Here is a 19,791-nt window from a genome sequence, read left to right on the forward strand (position 1 = left end):
CCCCTCCCTACCAATTAAGTCCTATTTTCTGCACTCCATGCATGAATTGCAGCTATACCAATCCATCAGACATTGTGGCTGATAGCCTCCTCTGAATGCCACTTAAGCTTCCCGGTGAAGAGCTGGTTGAAAGCAAAGCATCACTCATTCCTCCAAGCAAAAGAAAAGAACTTAGCTACACAGAGACTTGAAACAAGACTCCAAAAAAAGAAGAAAAAAGGAAGGCTCTGAAAGAGGAAACACAAGAAATGAAACATACTCTGTCCTGTTCTGGCAATATAGTAGGCCAACAAATGCTTAGCAAAACTATCCTGCGTATGAACAATTAATGCAAACCTGCTGTGAAAAAAAGTGACATCAACCCATTGGCTGTCACAAACCGAACCAATATTCCTATTAGAAATTCTAAACAGTCCAGTCACGGAGGAGTCAGGACCAAAATACTATTGTGTTTTCCCACTACACAGTATCTAAGTAGGATAGGATGGGGCAGGGAATACTGTTCTCCCTCCAGCACGTCTTCTATGTAGGTACTCCGAGCATACTCACCTAAGTCACCTTCACCAATGGAGCTTTTTCTAGGCATCACAAAAGAGGCACAGCTCATCCTTCCCATGACAATCTTTCTCATCTTGCTTTACAAAAAGGAAGGCAAGAACCCTTAATCCAGCTCTACAGAAGGGGAAACTGGGGCGCAGAACAGTTAAGTGACTTGTCTGAATCATATGGAGTGTTAGTGGCTGAGCGGCACACAGAACCTTGGTTCCAGGCCTTTGCCCTAGCCATCTGTCCTGAAATAAAGACATTTCCACCACAAGTCAATTTGTACTGAAAAAAGAAGGTCTTCATTTCATGAAGGAATTGTTCAAACGGATACACTGCAATCCAGCAGGGAAATAACATGTTTTCCCACACTAAAGCAGGCCTTTTCAAGAAGAAAAGTATCTATCTATATCAAACAGCATAAAATAGAAGGAAAAGAGCAACTACAGCTAAATGTTTTCCAATGAAAACCAAATAAACCAGAGCTCATTTATATTCTTACAGCAACTTTAAGAATTGATTCACTTTAGCAAGAAACTCCTTTATACATGTTCCATCCCATTCTCTATTGTGAGCTATCTCGAAGAGCGATAGTGGATAACCTTCAAAATAACAGGTCACACATGATCTCAGAACAACAGTCTAGTAGGTGGCCTCAGGGCAGATCTCACATACAGAAGGGGCAGAACAATGTAGGCCTTCAATAATGAAGCAATAATTTATAAGCACCTTTTATCTGTTTATCGCCAAGAGCTTTACAATGCTATGTAAGTCAGTACTAATCTTGAACACAGGTTCAAGGATTCTGGGTTAAAAATAAGACTGCACAGAATAGCAGGAAGGGCTGCACAGAATTCCTGAAAGGAATGGCACAGGTTACACCCCATCTTATTTGCAGAAGCAGCAATGCAAGTGGAGATGGAGGGTGTAGCACAGAACCACCCAGCCATCCAAGTGGAGAATTAAATCACTTGGATCTAAATCCCCTATGTAAGAGATGTGATGTCACTGAATATGCACAGCCAATCAGAAAGCAGGGATAACAGACTAACAAGCACAAGAAAAAAATGTCAAGAAGAACAAAAGATTCTGTGAGTCAATGTCTGTTGTCTGCTCTCTCTGTCCTCCAGGACTCACTGCACCCAACCCTAAAGCATCCTCTTCCTGTAAGGGCATGCACCAGGCCTCCTCTGAAAATGGGCAAGATGCTATCAATCAGGGAGGGAAGTTCCAGGTCACTTGGAGATGTCAAAGCCAAGTTAGAAGTACCTTCCAGACCAGGGGGAGTCTAAGTGTGGGAAGTGTGGCCTAGTGTAGAGAATACTGGATTGGGCTCAGAAGACATGGGGTCTATTCCTGGATTTTGCACTGACATGCTGGGTGAACCTGGGAAAGTCACTCTGCTGCCCCGTGCCTCAGTTTCTCCATTTGTAAAAAAGACAATTATGATAATGATCTCCTTTGTAAAGCACTTTGAGATCTACCGATGAAAAGCACTATATACAAAGAACTAGGTGTTATTAGGTTCATCTTGCATATCTGCAAATACCAATTTCTGCTACCTACCCTAATATTAGCAAAGACTCCAGAGTCTCTTACAGAAAGACCCCTCAGCAAATTCCTCAGTTAGGACATGCACGGGGAAAGTCTGTGCTCCAATGCCTCAATCAATGGGTTTCACTACAATTTCAAGAATTAGAGGTGGGACCTTGGAACTATTTTTTAGCTTTATTACTACAAATGTGAGTTTTGCATTTGCGTGTGATTAACACTATGTGCAGCCTATGGGCTGTGCATCTGAACAAAACAGAGCCCAAGCTCATATTTCAGCTTTTCTGGGAGGAGGAGAAAGGGAAGAATACTCTTTCACTCTCCACTCCGCCCCACCAATGAAAAAACTAGAAAGCTCCCAATGAAATACAAATCTTGTCTAAATCTGGGTGAGGTCACCATCCTGTAAACATCTAGACAAAGCCTTATGAGCCTCCCCTATATGCTATCATATGTAGGAGACTCGATATAGCCACTCCCAAAAAAAAGAAAATACAGTGTGCAATTTTTTTTGTCTTTATCACGCAGAATTGCAGTGAGAGGAAGTGAACTTCACCAGGGTAGTTCTGTTCTGAGCACTCATTTGCTTATGAACCATCAACAGTTCCTACACAGAACTTTTACTATTCAGTTTTCACCTAAATATCTATCTAGGCACTTATAATGTGCATGCTGTGGTGTCTAAGACACTGATCCTGCAAATATGTATTATTAGGCATGGTATTGCTCACAGTACCCAGCACTATTAAAAACAAGGGTATTGCTCAAAGTAGTAAGCACCATGCCCTAAGCACCTACTCTCCTGGAGAACAGTTGCATTTTGTCCATATAACTAAAGATTTAAGATAATGAAGGGGCCAAGGACTTTTATAGATGTTATGTGCAAAGGGCAACAATATTAGGCCTTTGGTGTGTTATACTATTCCCCCCCCCCCCCCAAAAAAAAAAAAGTTAGGTGTAGTTCTCAGACTTGCTACTTGAGGGACAAGCTACAGATTTTACTTCTAGTTTTTCTACTGTGTGTTTTGCACACCTAGAGCATTCTTACAGGCACTACACAAGACAAAAAATAAATGCTGAGCCTTTGGCCAGAGCATCTCTTTGGCCAGTTTTAGCCCTCAAGAAAATACCTTCGCTTTTAGCACTCTTACGTATAGAGACACCAGAAAGGGTAAAAACTTTAACCTGAACCATGCAAACAAGAGACAGGAAAACACTTATAAGATCTTTCTAGTCCATTCACTTTCTGGTCTGTGCAGGACTGTTCCTTACCTAGTGTTCCACTGTATTTTGCCCAGTCCTCAGTACCTGTGTTACGTCTAATTAAAAACATAACGGAAACCTTAGTTTGAAAGAAGAAGATACTAAACTGAGTCCAAAAGGCCTATTTGAAAAGGATACTAGAATGATTAAAGTCAAGCCTTTTATGTTGTAAATCTGCCTACTGTACAAGAAGCTGTCAATCAAAACCTTTCCTAACTTTTGTGGCAGGACTAACCCCAATGGATTTCCCGTTTTTCTCCCTGAGATTTGGGTGAGGGGTCAACAGAGCTGGACTTACCGACATAACTGGACTTAAACAGTGCAAACTTCAGAAGACTTAACCTGCTCACTCACCCACACCACACATCTACCTAAGCTTTGAATTAATTCCATCTAAACCAAGCCCGGAAGAATCAGTCACATTTAAAATATGCCAGAAACCTGGTTTGGTATTTATACATAAGATTTTTTATAAATGATATCTGTCAACAAATGAATCATTGATCACAAGAAGTGTTCTGAACTGTAAGCTTAAAACTACACTGTTTATCTATTTGGTATGCAATACAATTCCTAGTGAAGTTGGTATAACATTCTGCTTAACAGAATGTTATCAGTAACTCATTCCTACAGTCTCCAATACTGACAGCTCTGCATCTCTCGACAGTTCCATGTCTCTTTCCTTACTAAGGGCATGTCTACACGACAAACTTAAATTGACTTAAGTTTGTAGCGTAAAGTCAACATACAGCCCCCATAGTAATTAAGTCAGTTATACATGTCCACACCACACTCCTTGTGACAGTGGAGTGCATCCTCACTAGCAGCGATTGCATCACTGTAGAGAGCAGTGCACTGTGGGTAGCTATCCCATAATACAACTCGACAGTCACTAGTTTGTTTTATTTTTAAATGTAGCATTCCAGATAAAGTAGCACATTTTGTATTAGTTCTACTACCTATAGCAGAAGTGGGCAAACTACAGCCCGGGGGCCACATCCAGCCCTTCAGACTTTTTAATATGGCCCTCGAGCTCCCAAGTGGGGAGCGGGCTCGCCCCACTCGGTGCATGCTGTGACTCCGCACAGCTTCCGGAAGCAGCGGCAAGTCCCCCCTCCGGCTCCTACATGTAGGGGTAGCCAGGGGGCTCCTACATGTAGGGGTAGCCAGGGGGCTCCACACACTGCCCCTGCCCCAGCACCACCTCCGCAGCTCCCATTGGCCACGAACCACGGCCAATGGGAGCTGCAGGGGCGGCGCCTCCGGACAGGGCAGCACGCAGAGCCACCTGGCTGTGCCTCCACGTAGGAGCTGGAGGAGGGACTGCTGCTGCTTCTGGGAGCTTCTTGAGGTAAATGCCATCTGGAGCCTGCACCCCTGCCCTCCTCCCATGCCCCAACTCCCTGCCCCACCCTAAAGCCTCCTCCCGCACTGCCAGACAGAGCCCTCACCCCCTTCCAGACCCCAACCCCCAATTTTGTAAGCATTCATGACCCGCCATTCAATTTCCATATCCAGATGTGGCCCTTGGGCCAAAAAAAGTTTGCCCACCCCTGGCCTATAGCCTGCCTTATTCCAGCTGTCTTCAATTCTTATTCTCTCATCTCTTTCCATTATTATGGGTTGTATTATACACACTTCTGGAAGTCAGGGCTTGAAAAGTTCACCAGAAAGCTACTAGGCAAAACCAAAATGTAAATGGACAACACAGCTTTCCCAAACAACAGCTGAGTTGTCGGTTTCACTGCTGCTCAGAGGGTTCTAAAGAAAAATAGTGAAACCAACCACGGTCTTGTTAATTTTACCCTGCAGCTGCCTGGAAAGAGTCTGGCCAGCAGCAGAAGTACTAGAACCATCTGTTTGCAAACTCAGGAAGTGGACAATAAAAAGGTTGACATTCAGTTCATCCTTGGAAGGTTATCTTCTTGGAACCCACATCCATTCAGTGTGGCACTCTGTCCCCATCGAGCGCTGGCTGGGCTATATATTGAGGCTGATAATCCTGCTACAGCTTTGACTTAGAGGGTCTTTTAGCCCAAGTAGTAGAGGCTCGTATTTTAAGATCCAGAGGTCAATCACTGCTGCTGACAACCCACCCAGAGGAGTGGCATTACAAGTGATGGTTTGCATGAGGATCTGAACTGGGTGGACCTGTTGTGAAGCTTGGAAGGAGCTTCCCCAAACCAGGGTTTAACTTTTTTTTTTTTTTAAGTTAAAAATATAAAAGCATCAATTCTGCAGCTGTGTCTGGCCTACCTTCACCAGCCAGATACAGCTTTGCACTTACTCATGAGTCAGTGAATGGATTTTCAAAGTCATGCTATTATTGTCTATTTTTAAAATTTGTAAATATTATGTAAGTCTGTAAAAGATTTTAGCAATACATTTTTACAAGAGGCGGATATAAAGTTTAACCAAAATATAAGACAAAAACCCACAAAAGAGTCAAAATAAAAGAAACTGATACAGAAATTCTATTGAACGGTAAGTCACAACAATGGACATTTTTGTTCCAGTGGCTTTTCATAGCAACCAGCTCTGAAGCCATGTAGAGCTGGTGCAAGAAATTCATGGCTATTTTCCTTCCTCATTTGACAATTGGTTTGCGTGTGGGTGCACTCTGTTCCCCATAAAGCAACACAGCTTGTCTCAGTTCTACTGCAACGCGCCACCCTCATTTTCTGCTGGTCTCCCATATTTTTCACTTTCAACTTCTCCCTCTCACAGGACTGCCCACTCTTCTGGGTGCTTTACAAATGAAAGAATCACAGGGGGGTTAAAAACTATAGCGCCCTCTACACCAAGAATGTTTTCTAAGAGTTCCCCACCATTGACAGTATCAGTTCTGCTCCACTCATGTTTGCTGTGTTGGATGCCTTAAAGCAGACAGGTTTCAGTGGTAGCCGTGTTAGTCTGTATCAGCAAAAAAAAAAAAAAGATGAGGAGTCCTTGTGGCACCTTAGAGATGAACAAATTTATTTGGGCATAAGCTTTCGTCGGTTTATGTACATCTGATGAAGTGGGTTGTAGCCCACGAAAACTTATGCCCAAATACATTTGTTAGTCTTTAAGGTGCCACAAGGACTCCTCGGTTTTTTGTTTTGTTTTGTTTTTAAAGTAGACAGGCTGGCAACATTTTTAACACCACATTGATCAGACCTGCTCTTAGAATTACACAACATGATATTAAGAATGCCGATTGCCCCATCTGTGCTAGGACTTCCAATCCTGCTAACACAGAGGGGAATTGAATCCGTGTTGGCACCCATGCAAACTTTTAGAAAATGTCCCTATTTTAGACAGGGCCTTTAGGCCAAATTGTGACTAGTACGGGGAACTGTTGTAACTGCCATGGTCCAAAAGGTAAAATACTGTTCATATCCTGAAGCAGCAACTTTAGTGCAGGCCTACATGCTAATTCGGAACAACTTGAAGAATATCCCCAGGCACTCTGTTCCCCTTGAAAGGGGAACTAAACTGTGTGGAGGTTACAGCTAGTCAGCTACCCCACCATATTCAGCTACATCCTCCTAAGTCTCCTCTCATAGAGGCCCTGAGGAATCATATTGAAAATATTTTCCACCATGAATTGCAGCAAACCCAGGGTCACGCCCCAATCTGTTTCAAGCAGTAGATGTATATCACACGGTACACTACTAAATGGGAGTATATTTGTACACATTCTCACACCCACACATGTGTGTGTGATAAGGAAAGAGGGGAGAAGAATCAATTCTTCCACCACCAAAATGCAGCCACCTCTGGGGGGAGAAGGCAGCAAATCAGGCAGATAACAGTTTCATACCAATGCTCCACAATTCCACTCACACCAACGAAAACAGCCAGCTGCACCAACAGGCAAACTTTTCACTCAAGCAGGCAGGCACATTCACAAGTTTTGCAAGCACTTTTTGGGAGGGTGGGGGGCTCTTTGAAAACCCAGCAGCAAAGCACAGCACAAGCCTGCAAAGAAAACAAAACAAAACTTCCACCCAAGCCATAAAAACAAAAACCCAAATCCGGTCCCCAGCCCTCCTCTCTCCTGCAAGGTGCTATGTAAAACCCATCACCCCATTATCTAAGCACTTCCCATGCAAATCAGATCTACATAGCGGGGACCCTAACGGGCTTCATGGGGTTTTGGGCGCTTTGCCCTTCTCTGGTTATAGGGGAAGACAGCAACGCCCTTTACAAGCTTGGCCTCTGGGCGCCCCGCATACACGCCCCCCCCAGCACAGGGCTGCCCCCCCCATAGGCGCCCATGAATTTGGCAGCCACTATTAGGGAGACTCTGTGAAAGTGACGCCCCAAGGCGGGGGGGGGGAAGGCAGCCAGGCTCCCCCCCCCCGAGCGGGCCGGCCGCGCCCGCACCCCCAGGCCAGGCCAGGCCGGGGGGAGGGGGGAGAACGGGCCCTGGGGAGGCAGCGGCACCCGGGGCTCACTATGTGGCAGGAAGCAGGGCCCGGCGCGCCCGCCCGGCTCCCTATTTGGCCGGGCCCTGACTGCTGCCCCCAGGCCCAAGGGCCAGCTGAGGAGATGGTCGTCGCTGCCTACGCGCCCGCTCACTCACCCCGCTAGGCGGCCTCGCTTTCTTCGCCGGCTCCCTCCACTCACCACCACCGGGGCGGGCCGCCCCTACCGTCCGTCCGCCATTCCACGACTCCACCCCCCTGCCCTGACTGAAACTCGACCCGCCTCCCCAGCCGCCGGTCCGCGGCCCAATTGGCTCCCCGCCTCGGCCCTCCGGCAGCTGATTGGTTCCCCCGCCGCGCCCGTCAAACTTGCTACGCAACTTGTGTACGCTCCCAGCGCAGCACCAGGACCCCACCCAAGCAAGCCCCGCAAAGAGAGTCAACAAGGTGGAACGTGCCATATGAGCGCTGGGGGGGACACCATTGGATTAAACTGAACAAGATTTCCTGAAGGTCAATCAGATGTTTTGAATTAATACGATACTTTAAAGATATTTCATGGTGATTAAGAGCGATCGGAAAAGATTGTGCTTCCTGATTATTTTGCGAAACGCTTGGCCCTCCCCTTCCTGGACTCCTCCTCCTATGACTGCACTTGGTCTTTGTCCTTCTTCTCTATGGTGTGAGTCCCTCCAAGGAAGGTTCCACTTGGGGGAGCGGGGGGGGGGGGTTTGTCATATCAGCATGACTGGCCCACTTGAGAAATAGAAAGGGGGGGGAGTAGGAGATTCCAGCAGGGGGCAGGACCTTAGAGAGGGCAGAGGAGGGAGTCAGTAGTGTAGCAGTGGGTAAACTGAGGCTACGTCTCATTGGGGGAATATGGAGCTTAGGTTAGGTTAGTTTACCCACTTCATTTTTTCACACTACACCACCGATGGGGAGGACAGGGACAGACGGAAGATGGCAAAGGCTGGGAATGGCTGCTGTCCTGCGTGGGAGCTTCCCTTCTGCCCATGGCCTGGCGAGGGCCCTGCAGATGGAGAGAGCGAAGGCCCGGGCTGAGATAGGGACCAGTCGGAGGGGAGGACAAGGGAGACTGTCGCAATGAGGAGATTCTGGGCAGAAGTAGCAATGGGGAAGGGGCTGGCAGAGATGATGGATCAGGAGGTGGCCCTGGAAGAGATGGGGAGGGCCCTACAATAGATGGCGAGGAAGCAGGAAGCGTTGGGGGGGGGGGGGCAGCAAAAAATGGAGGAGGACCTGCAGGAGCTAGAGAGGAGAAGACAGATGTGGTGGTAATAGGGATGGCCATACAAGAGAGTGAAAGGAGCTCGCCTCTGGCACAAATGGAGATGGCCCTCCAGGGAGTGTGGGGGAGGCAGGGAAGGAGTTACAAGAATTAGAGGGGACCCTGGTGGAAGGGGGAATGCAGGGAATGCCATAAAGGAGGAGGCCTGGTGATAATGGGACAGGCCATGGCAAAGATAGAGAGGAGCCTGCAGGATTTTGGGAGAGCTGAGATAGTCACTGGGAAGGAGGTGACAGCTTTAGTTTGGTGGCCATCTGCCTCCTCCATCGCCCTCCCTCCTCCCCCGGGGGAGCTTGCTCCAGCTCCCTCCCACCGGGCTGTGCTATGGAAGAGCAGGGATATAGAGTTAGAGAGAGTTTAGGTTGTATTGCTACTAAACAGAAGAAATGTCAGGAAATAGAAATATTTTGTAGAGGGAAGGAAGCCATTTTTAAAATGACATCCTGTATCCAGGTGGCCTGGTGCATCCCGTATCCACAGCGACCAGGTGTTTGGGGAGCTCTCTCCATGCTGCATTATTGGCATTTTTGGGGGTGTGTGCAAGGCAAAACTTTGTGTTAAACCAGTTTGGAGACCCTAGCTCGACAGATTGTGCAAAGAAACTCAATACATGTGATCTAGTCGAGCTTTTGGCCCTGGTCCTGCCGGCTGATCCATGTGGATGAAGCCACGTTGACTTCAAGCCAATTTGCTTGCAGGCACAGAGGTCCGTCTGTGTGCATCTGATAGCAGGATTGGGGGCTTAGTCTCAGCTTCCAGCAGTTTCTATTTCATTGATGTCGGGAGATTTTCGCTCTCCAGTAAGGCCCAGGAATTCATTTCTAATACTCCGCTTGTGGCAGAGGCAGCAAAGTCAAGTTTGGCATCCTCTGGAAAGAACTAAATGAATCACCTGATTATAATATGATCTGTGAGTTGGGGAAAAAAACGATTTATACAGTAAAGAGTTACCAATAGAAGAACTGAAAGGAAGTAGACAACATAAGTAAACTGTAAGCTTTACAGAAGCAGATGTGTTCACGGGCCCCGAGCCTGAAAAGACTTATGCGTGGTCATCTTTTCACACATGGGCAGTCCCAATAGAGCCAATGGGCATAAACCATTAAAGAATCGGGGTCTGAGTGGAGGAACCGCCGGACTGGGACGCAGGAGGCCTGGGATTCTATTCCCAGGCTGCCACTGGTCTGCTGGGAGGCCTTGAGCAAGTCACTGCTTCTCCCTGTGCCTCCGCCCCCCCAAATCTGTCAAATAGGGACAATGATACTGATGGCGTTGGCAAAGCACTTTGAGATTGTTGCGGAGTGTGGGGGAGTTAGGGCCCTGCACCCCTTTTTCCGAGATTTACTGCGACTTTTAACCAGCCCGTAAAGCAGAAGGTTTATTTAAGGACAGGAACACAGTTTTAAGCAGAGCGTGTAGGTACGACCAGACCCCCTTAATTAGGTTCCTTTGGGAGGTTTAGGGAGCTTAGACCCCAGCTTGGGGTTTTCTGCGTTGCATTACCCAGCCCAAACCGAAAACTAAACTTTAAACTTTTTTTGCTGCTTTTTTTTTTTGTTTAGTTTTTCGGGCAGAAGGTGTTCATTTTCCCCACCCCCGTTCCTGGCTTAGGTTACAGCTTAGGTAGCTTTCTTTAAGGGAAGTTTCCCCTTCTTACTGCAATTTCCCTGCAACATTTTCAGGTTAAATTTGCCCTGCTCCCTGCTCCGTCACAGAGATCTAGTGATGATGCACTCTGTGAAGGAGGCAGTAATAGTGCGTGAAGAGGGGCATCGCTACTTGAAACACTGATATCCCCTTCTCGGTTCAGAAATGGCATCCCCAAAGGGCAGAGGAGAAATGGGAACCAACAGCTTCCATCCATGTCACAAACTGCAGGTGTGAATAGTTGGATCAGAATTTAAAATAGACACAATAGATGCACCATAGTAAGGTACTTAACTCTTCTGCCCATTCACTCATTGCAATTTTTTTCCTGGTGCACAATTTTATTTTCTTCACTGACTGCTTATAGACTCAACGTTTACACTTAAAATACATGACTAGCTGGAAAGAGTAATGGACAGATGCACCCAATTAACACTGAATAAGACGTGCATATCCATCCATTCAAAGTTAATAAAGTGATCAGATTTTAAAATAAACGACAGTTACCAAGTCACTAAATGCTAGCCTCTAGCTTCCGGATTGGTTTTTTTTTTTTCCAGTTTAGTGTTGCTTTGATGCTGATTTGTATCACTTGCAAAATGTTATTGATAACCCAGTACAACATGCTGACGTCAATACAGTCCTTACTGAGTGCAAGCGCCATCCTTGGGCCAGAGTTTCTGGTTCGCAGAGATTATGCTTTGCAAACTGGGTGCATTTCCTGATTCTCTTTTGGCCCTGGTGCAGGTTAGAGCAACCTCGGGAGTGCTTTAACTAATGCTAGCTTGGCAAGAAACCATCCACTAGTTCAGAATAGCTGGAGTGATCACGGTCCAGCCACTCCTCCTTCCCTGTTCCTACATGCTCCTCCTTGCCCCCGCAGGGAGGATAGCATTGGAGTTGATTGTACCAGCTCTGCACCCACTTGTGACTCCCCCATACCAAGCTAGGGGGATGCAGCCAGTCTCCATTCCCTCTGCACTGTATGAGCAGTACAAAGGGTATGTAGCAGGAGAGAGAATGTGCCCTGTTGTTCCCCCCCGCCACCCCCGTTGTTTCTATATGGACCCATGGCACATAGGACATGTATGATACATTAATATTTCTATGCATTTCTCACCCATCCTGTCCATTCTTCCCCTCCTAGTGCACAGCACCTTGGAAAGTCAAGCCAGCAGCAGCAAAGGCCAACAATGGATGGATCAGTGGCTGAATGCTGCAGCAACTGGGGCAAACAGGCAAGCGTTCTCATCACTCAAGATCTCACCTGTTGCCATCAGCACCTGATACAGAACACTGCACCAGTGTCACCTGACACCCATAGCTAGCACCCCTGGGCCTGCACGTAACCCACTTCCCTATGCCTTTAAATAGTCAACCCTTGCAACCTGGCTCCACCCCTTCCTCCCCCTTTGACTGTTCAAACAGCTACACCCCTCCCCTGGAGAAACCACCCTTGAAATCACTAGGCATACTCCACCCTTTGCCAACACCCCTCTACCTCTCTCCTGTGATAACAAGCTTGCACAGCTCTAAGGCATGGACCTGGGCCCCATCTCCTATAGGAAGGCATCGGAGGGTTATCACTTCCAGGTTTTCTATGCTGCCCGTCAGCCTTTCCCTTGAAGAGGATTTGCCTCCATTGATAGGTGGCATCACAGCCCCAAGGGAATCCTGTAATCGGTATCTGCCCTGCAACCTTTATTGCTCGGCTGCATAAGAGAGTCTCTGTTTATAACCCCTGAATAATATCTCCTGAACTGCAATATCCAAAACAGAAGTGATTGATACCCCCCGACACTTGTTTCTCTAGAAGAGATGTGGTCGCCTGCCAATTGCCTTCCTGTATTTTGAATGTAAATGATTCTCCAACTCAACGGCCATACAGACGGCCCAAGTGAGCAGAAGAACAGCCCTACCTACGCCAGCCAGAGCTGGGACCAGGCATCTTTTCAGCTGTTTTGCTTGTGCCACCCTTTTTTACAATGCTCGTGCAAGAGGCTGAGAACGCCAGCCAATGCCACGGGCAGATGTATTACAGGCTTTTCCACCACAGGCTGTCCTATGGATGAGCCTGAGACCGACGCGTAGGGCCCTTTTTATCGCACGCCTTGACCCTTCCTGAGCACAGACGATCATGCTACATTAAACCCCTGTGTTGTGTCTGCTAATGTCTTTGTGAACCATTGAAGGGGACTAGGGGACGCTTGTCCAAATGGTGTCTTCTGTCCATTGAGATCCTTGGACTAACGGAGCTTGGATGAAACCAGAACACATCATCCCTTGTGACCTAACGCAGGTCTTGGAAAGAGAATGCTAGTGCACTAACTCATTGCACCATCCAACTGCCCTTTGCTACTATATTAGTGAAGCACGGACTAGGTGATTGAACTGTACAGAACAGAGTAAGACACGGTCTCTGCCCCACACTGTCAAAGGAGCCTGAACCAAGGTGTGAACCCACACTGCTGAGCTCAGAGCCGAGATACTTTGCAACTGTGGTTTGGTTCTGCAAATACTGATATCATGGGTTCACGCCTCTCTTACGTGCAGGCTGATGCTTACGTCGGGGAATTTATTAATGCTCCCGGCAAGGCGTAGAGGGCAGGAGAAAAAGATCCCAGTCACAGTGCTGACCTGGAACAAAACTGAAGGGATACGGCTACAGTGTCAAGTAACCCCAGGCAACAAGTAGGGTGACCTTGTCCGTAAAGAAAGAGCAGTGGTTCAGCACTCTGTGTGTGTGGGGGCGGGGGGCAGGGGTAGGAAACATTACAAAGAACAAGGCTTAGAGTGCTTGGATTTGGGGGTTCACTTGTGCCGTGGGTCTGGAAGGATTCTGCTTCTGGTTCTGGTTCTAAGCTGCAGGGCATGTTTATAAGGAGCTTGCTGGTGTCGCTGGGAGCACTCTCAGACAATTAACATCGTTCTGTCTTTACAATGGGCTAAGCCCAGGGGCTGATTCTTGCAGGATACTCAGTGATACTTGCCAGGAGGAAGGATCTGCTCGTGATTAAGGCATGGGCCTGGCAACCAAGAGGACCTGGAGTTTATTCCAGCACCGAGTCCCAGATTCTCACAGGTATTTAGGCTCCTGACTTCCACTGAATGGAAGTTAAGAGCCTAAATATCTTAGAAGGGTAGAGTGTTGTTATTACAGTATAGAACAAGCAGGAGGGGAGGGAGGTTCTGGCAACATCCCAGTGCCCAAAGCAAAGGAGCATGCCCTCTGAATGTCAACAAGTCATTCCACCCCATTCCTGTAAGAGTACGGGTGCGAACCGGCTGGTGCTTCCATTCAATCAAAAGAGCCCGCCCTGAGGTTCAGATGAAATCCATGAAGATCCCTGGGTCTTAAGACCTGACCTGGACACCTAAGAGTACGGAGGAGCAATAACGACCTCACAGTTAAGGTGTCAGCAAGTTTTCTCTTTAATTCTTAAGCGCCTCGCTTTGGAGCAGCGCTTTCTTTGTATTCGTCTCTTCCTCTCCCCTCCCCCCACGGCTGGCTGTGTTTTTTCTCCCAACGGGGACCCGAGCCGGTGCTGGTGGAGGGCAGTTACAGGAACACAGTGGTGCAGCTGACATTTACTAATCAGCTCTAACCTGAGATCCACACACACACTGTCTCGCTGGCTGTCTTGTCTCCATGGAGACACTGCAACCTTTGCTCACTAGTTAATGGTATCTGGGAACAGACGCCACCCTTCCTCCCAACGCCCTCTCCCGCACACCCAGAGGAAATGGGAACTTGCCCACTGCAGGACAATTTGCTTCCGAAGCAGGGGAGGAAGGTGTCTCTGTTTGCATGGCTAATAAAGAGGCAAGCAGAACTTGGCCCTGCTTGTGTGATATGGGGGGGTGGGGGGAGGGTAGTGCTGCAAGTTATGATGGCGCATCACCACGGTTTTATGGATGGAGAGATCGTCTTATTGCCCAAAGACCCACCAAGAAAACATGTTCAAGGTTGTTTGTTTGTTTTTATGACAGCAGTGGTAAGGGTCTCTGTCCATAGCGTACAATGGTGTCCTTGGCAGGGTTCTACATTGCTAGGCAGGGCAAAATTCGTGCCGTTCATGGCTCTCTGGTAGATGTCGTTCCCTCCTCCTTACTGCAGCGGACACACACAATCATCCAGCCCTGAGGGTCACCCAGGTTTGATTATTATTATTTAACGGCAGATTTCGGGGTCGGTGCCGACAAAATCAGCCGAGCAGCCCGAGAGGTTATGGTGACCCAGACGCCTGGGTTTCCTGAAGTTATAGTTACACATACTCAAAAAAAATCCTCATGTATTTAATACCGACATGACTGCGGGGCCTGCTAGGGCAGCAGGAAAGTCAGAGCACAAAGCTTCCTGGGACAAATGCAGTGAATTCCAACCACAGGGGGGGCCAGGAACATGCTCCCTTCCCAGAAGTGCCCTGCTCTCATCTATTCTGTTCTGAAATTAACATGGGAAAGATGCCCATTACCTGCTACCAGATAATGACTATGATTAGGCGTATCTCTACTGCCAGCCGAGATCTAAAGGGTTTTGTGTACTCCAGCAGAGTTTGCAGTTGCAAAAAACCCAAGAGCAATAAGGTGTAAATAAAAGACTAAAGAAAATAGTGTTGTCCACCACGAAAGGATGCGGGCAGAACCAGCTCTAATGACATTTTATAGCACCATTCGGTGCTAGTGATCGGCGCCTCGGGAGGGATGAAGCAAAATAATTGGACGCAAACGGACTCAAACCTTCGCCCAGAATTCAAACCTGAACTTTACTTTGGTGATTCCAAAAATGTGAATAGCTTCTTCCCCCCACCCCCCTTGTTTTTAAAAGTCATTTACAAATTTGCACTTCCTGGTTCTGGACGGAAATAGATGAGCTGAAATACAATGAGACGGGCAAGGCGTCAGGACAGCCTAACCCAAGTGGTAGGAGCTGGTGTCTCAAGAGAAAGCCAGCTCTCGTGGGATCTCCAGCCCACTTTTTAGACGGCATGTGGGTGCAGCAGTGTCATCAGTGGAACAGTCTGTGTCGTTGGCTGGAAGTCTGAAAGGTGCCAACAGGAATTAGGTGCCAAGGTCTAACTGAATCCGAGTGTGAATTGGGCACCGACCTCCTTTAGCCTCCTCTGAAAATCCCAGCTGATCTTAACAGCAACAGGCCAACAGGCTGCCGGGCTCCGCAACAGTTGCCGATTCCCTGCCTCTCGCTTCCATTTGGCAAATGCACTTGTTGATGCATCCAGGTTAGAATGGCTCCCCCAACAACGGAGCACTGGCAATTCATCTCCCTTCCTTCCCAGGTCTGCTGTGGTCATTTCGGTGGCTTTTGGAAGCAGGGGGCCAACACAAACAGCAGTTAGAAGCACTGCTGTACCTTCTCCCACAAGGCATCAGCTCGGCTTCTTATTGTCTGTGCTGCCAGGTCTCGGTGCCCCGGCATGCTCCTTGCTTCATCAGGAAGGACGTGAGCTGGACACTCAAGCTCTTGCACGTGCTCAAGGCCAGAGCAGTGGTTAGATGGTCTTGTGGGAGGAGGTATTTGGAACCTCGGCACCTTTGAGTCTCTTAAGCTGGTTTTTAGTCCCCATTAAAGCGTCCATCTGAATGGCTTTTGCTGTCAGAGTCACAGGTCTTGGACCTCTGTTAGCACTTCCTGGATTCATCTTCAGAACCCCTTTGGCTGCATCATCCGTCCCTGGAATGCAGCAGAAATACAAATTCCGCCCGGGGTGCGTTGTGGCCAGCCGGGACCTAACAAGCACACCCATTCCGAGCTCGGCCAGGAGCCAGGTTTGAAAATACCCAGCTCCATCCTCACAAATGCCCACGGTGTGCCCCCTTTCAGTACATCCAATACGTGTTGACCCAGCTCAGGGTGTAGGAGCTGCTGGCATTGAAGAGTTCTTTGTGCAGGAAGAGCTGCGGCTTCTGCAGGTCCTTGAAGCTATGGAACAGCCGAAACCCTCTGGCCTCTAGTGCCTTCAGCAGGCTGTACCAGTACCGCACCACGGCTGCCTCGCTCCCACTGACCTCAAAGCCGGGCCAGTGGAGGTGGATGGCGAGAATCAGCTGGTGCACTGCGGCCACGGTGCCATCCACAAGGATACTCTCCAAAATTTTCCACTCGGCGCTGGCCAAGTCCGCCTCCAACACGTCGATCTATCCCAGGGAGAAAGAACAAGCAAACTCAGCTCCTCTAGTCAGCACTGCCCAGGGACTGGTGCTGTCACGGGAGGGGACTAGGCTGGGGCAGGCCAAGAGAAGTCTGAAAATGAGACATCTGGACACACCTGGGAGGGAGTGGTGAAAAAATGGGCCCTACTGCTCTTAGCCAAGCTCCGCCAACATCCTTGTTTAAGGCTGTTTCTGAGAGCTGAGGAACTATCCATTGACGTTCGCGGCCTGATTCAAAGTCGGTTGAAGTCAATGGAAAAGCTCCCATTGGCTTTGTCTCAGCCCCAGCGTGCAGTTGTTCTGTTAGCAATAGCGGAGCTGCCCTCCAGCTGGGGACTGGCCGAGGGATGGATTAGACCAGAGGGGCTCAGTCTGCCTCACATGGCCCTCAAAAGCAAGTTCTGCTTGTGGGCACCTCTCATCACAGCCTCCCAACTGGACCCTTCGCTTTCCCGATGACAGCCAGAAAGCCCAGGAACGCCCATGGGTTGCAAGAGGATGAGATGGAAGTAAACTCAGCTAAATGTGGCAGGGGTGCGCTTTTTGGTTACATCCCCCCTATTTCGTCTCTGTGCTGTGGATTTCCGCTCTCTGGGATCAGGCCGGGGCATTTATTGGGAACAAAGGCCCAGATCCACAAAGGTATTTAGGCTCCTCACTTTCACTGAAATCCACGGAAGCAGCCCTATTGCTCTAGGATGGAATTTTCAAAGGAGCTGGGTTCCCAAACCCCATTAAAATCCAATGGGAGTTGGGCGCCGGATTCTTAGGCACCTTTGAAAATTCTAGCTCTAACCTCTCCAGGTCACCTTGCACAACAGTTCTGTCCTCTCGCATATTCGCTGCCCTTCCAGTTTTGGTGTCTTCCTCAGATTGGCTTGTGGTTGAATTTACACCAAGGAAGACGTGAACTAGCCGCCTGAGATGCAGAGAGGGAACTGGATTTTAGGCTTCTCTGTGTATGACATCTAACGGGTGGCTGGTGATGGGGCAGGAGGGGACGATGTTATCAGGTGCCATTACCTTCTTGTGGCCGAAGTCCTGCATGATCTGATGTAGCCTCTTGGAAGGGCTCCTCCGTCTCTGCGAGGAGGTGACCGGGCGTCGCTCGTGCCAGTCCAGCCACAGCGCATGGTGCTGCACCTGTCCTTTCTGCCAGAGGCCTGTCTGCTTGTAGGGGGTCAGGCCAAAGCTGTGCACCTGGCACTGCATTTCGCTCATCCGCTGGCTGAACTCAAAGCCCCTTTTGACCATGCTACAAACGAAGAAAGGGAGAGAGGCACTTTCAGGCTCTGCAAAGCTAGGCTGACCTGCAGAACATGCAGGTGCAAGGCAAAGCATGATGGGTAACATTATGCAAACTGAGGCAAAGGCACCCTGGCTGACTTTGTTCCAGCCCTGCTGCTGAGGTTCCAAGCAGGTGGGTTTTCTTTACCCTTCAGGTGGCTTTTCAAATGCAGCCAGTCACTGCGAAGCCCACTGATAATAGGGCAGCTAAAGGGACTGCACAGGGGACATCTCTGAAGAAGCAAAGGGATTCGCTGGAGACATCAGATCTTATAGACTTTCTGCACCTTCAGCCCTGCTCTGCAGTGATGCACCTCTAACCTGCCTTGGAGTTTTGGCTGCTCTGAGTCCCAAGTTTACAGCCCAAGCATCGGGGCAGATTGGAGAGCAACCGAAAGGAAAAACCGGTTCTATCAGAGCACCCGGGCCCAGTTAAGGGAGGGAAGGGAAGCCCAGAGCACCGACTATCATGCCAGTGTGGCACATCGGCACTGTTCTGTGTGCTGCTGGTGCAGAACCTCTGTTCTGGAGCCCGCAGGCTCAGACACCAGCTCAAAAGGGATCCTAGCAGGCCTGGAATCGCCAAGTCAGCAGCTGTCACGTGGATTAAGAGCAGCTTCTTCCCCATCTGCACCTGCAACCAGTCCGAGCTGAGCAAGTACAAGAATGGAGCCCGGTTAGAGGCCCAGAGTTTCACCCAGGCCTTTGGGGCACGGTTTTGGCTCCAGTCACTGTGGCTAGTCATGACTCAGGCTGCCAGAATGTACCCAAGAGCGGATGGTGTTCACCGCAGCAGCTGACTCACATGTGTGTAACAGACTTGCAGACAGGGAAGTGGATGGCTCCCAGGACTGGTGATGGGACGTGGCGATATTAACCTCTTGGTGGCCAGTCCCATGTCACTAGCAACTGAAAAGTCACTGTCTGCAGGCCGGGCGGTGGCCTGTGTGAAATGGGATGCTGATCCTTTTTGGTGTGTATCATGGGAGTTGCACATTCCTCTGATGTCTCTGGTTCTGGCCACTACTGGAGATGGGATGCTGGATTAGGTGACCATCAGTCCGATCTGGCCTGGCAAACCCTAATGGGCAAGTTTCCAGCACACACACAGTCCCCACCACCATCAGCCCTTCTGCTGGCTGTCTGCAGGCTGGAGCTGAACAGGCCAACGAGACCAAATGACTCTCCCATCCCTAGAGAAGAGTCCATCCAGAGCTGGGGTGAGCACATTGGTGGGTAGCATGTACGGGAGAGCTGTCCCTGTTCTGTGGTGCCAGGACCTGTGCTGGCTGGGGCTCATAAAACTATTGCTTTTAACCAGCACTTCAGTCTAGAAAATACACCCTAAGACGGAAGGTTTGCTCAGGAGGCCTCCGTCCCGAAGGACCCAGGATTATACCTAGGGTTACCATACGTCCTCTTTCTCCCGGACATGTCCGGCTTTTCAGCAGTCAAACCCCCATCCGGGGGGAATTGCCAAAAAGCCGAACATGTCCGGGAAAATGGCGGCTCTGCTCCTCCCCTGACTCTTCGGCTCTGTTTAAGAGCCGAGCTGCCCGAGCGCTATGGGCTTCAGGCAGCCCCCTTGCCTCCGGACCCTGCGCCCCC

At 49.0% G+C, this 19,791-nt stretch overlaps 2 protein-coding genes across 3 annotated transcripts in view; both read right to left on the reverse strand.

Moving 5' to 3' along the window:
- The window catches only part of WASF2 (WASP family member 2), a 40,239-nt gene extending 32,196 nt beyond the window's left edge, over positions 1–8,043 (reverse strand). Inside the window, exon 1 of one of the 2 annotated variants that reach the window (XM_034753858.1) lies at positions 7,928–8,043. The gene's annotated coding sequence lies outside the window, so the exon portion shown is untranslated. The remainder of the gene's footprint in view (positions 1–7,927) is intronic. The other variant, XM_034753859.1, reaches the window with a different exon arrangement.
- Positions 8,044–15,453: 7,410 nt separating this feature from the next.
- LOC117868239 (methyltransferase-like protein 24) lies at positions 15,454–18,151 on the reverse strand (the record flags this gene model as incomplete). The annotated part of the gene is given in 2 exon segments (XM_034754037.1): positions 15,454–16,881; positions 17,920–18,151. Coding segments are annotated over 2 exon segments (550 nt in total), but the record flags the coding sequence as incomplete, so codon positions are not given.
- Between the last annotated feature and the right edge of the window lie 1,640 nt (positions 18,152–19,791).

The sequence above is a fragment of the Trachemys scripta genome, chromosome 20, assembly GCF_013100865.1.
Source record: "Trachemys scripta elegans isolate TJP31775 chromosome 20, CAS_Tse_1.0, whole genome shotgun sequence".
NCBI lineage: Eukaryota > Metazoa > Chordata > Testudines > Emydidae > Trachemys > Trachemys scripta.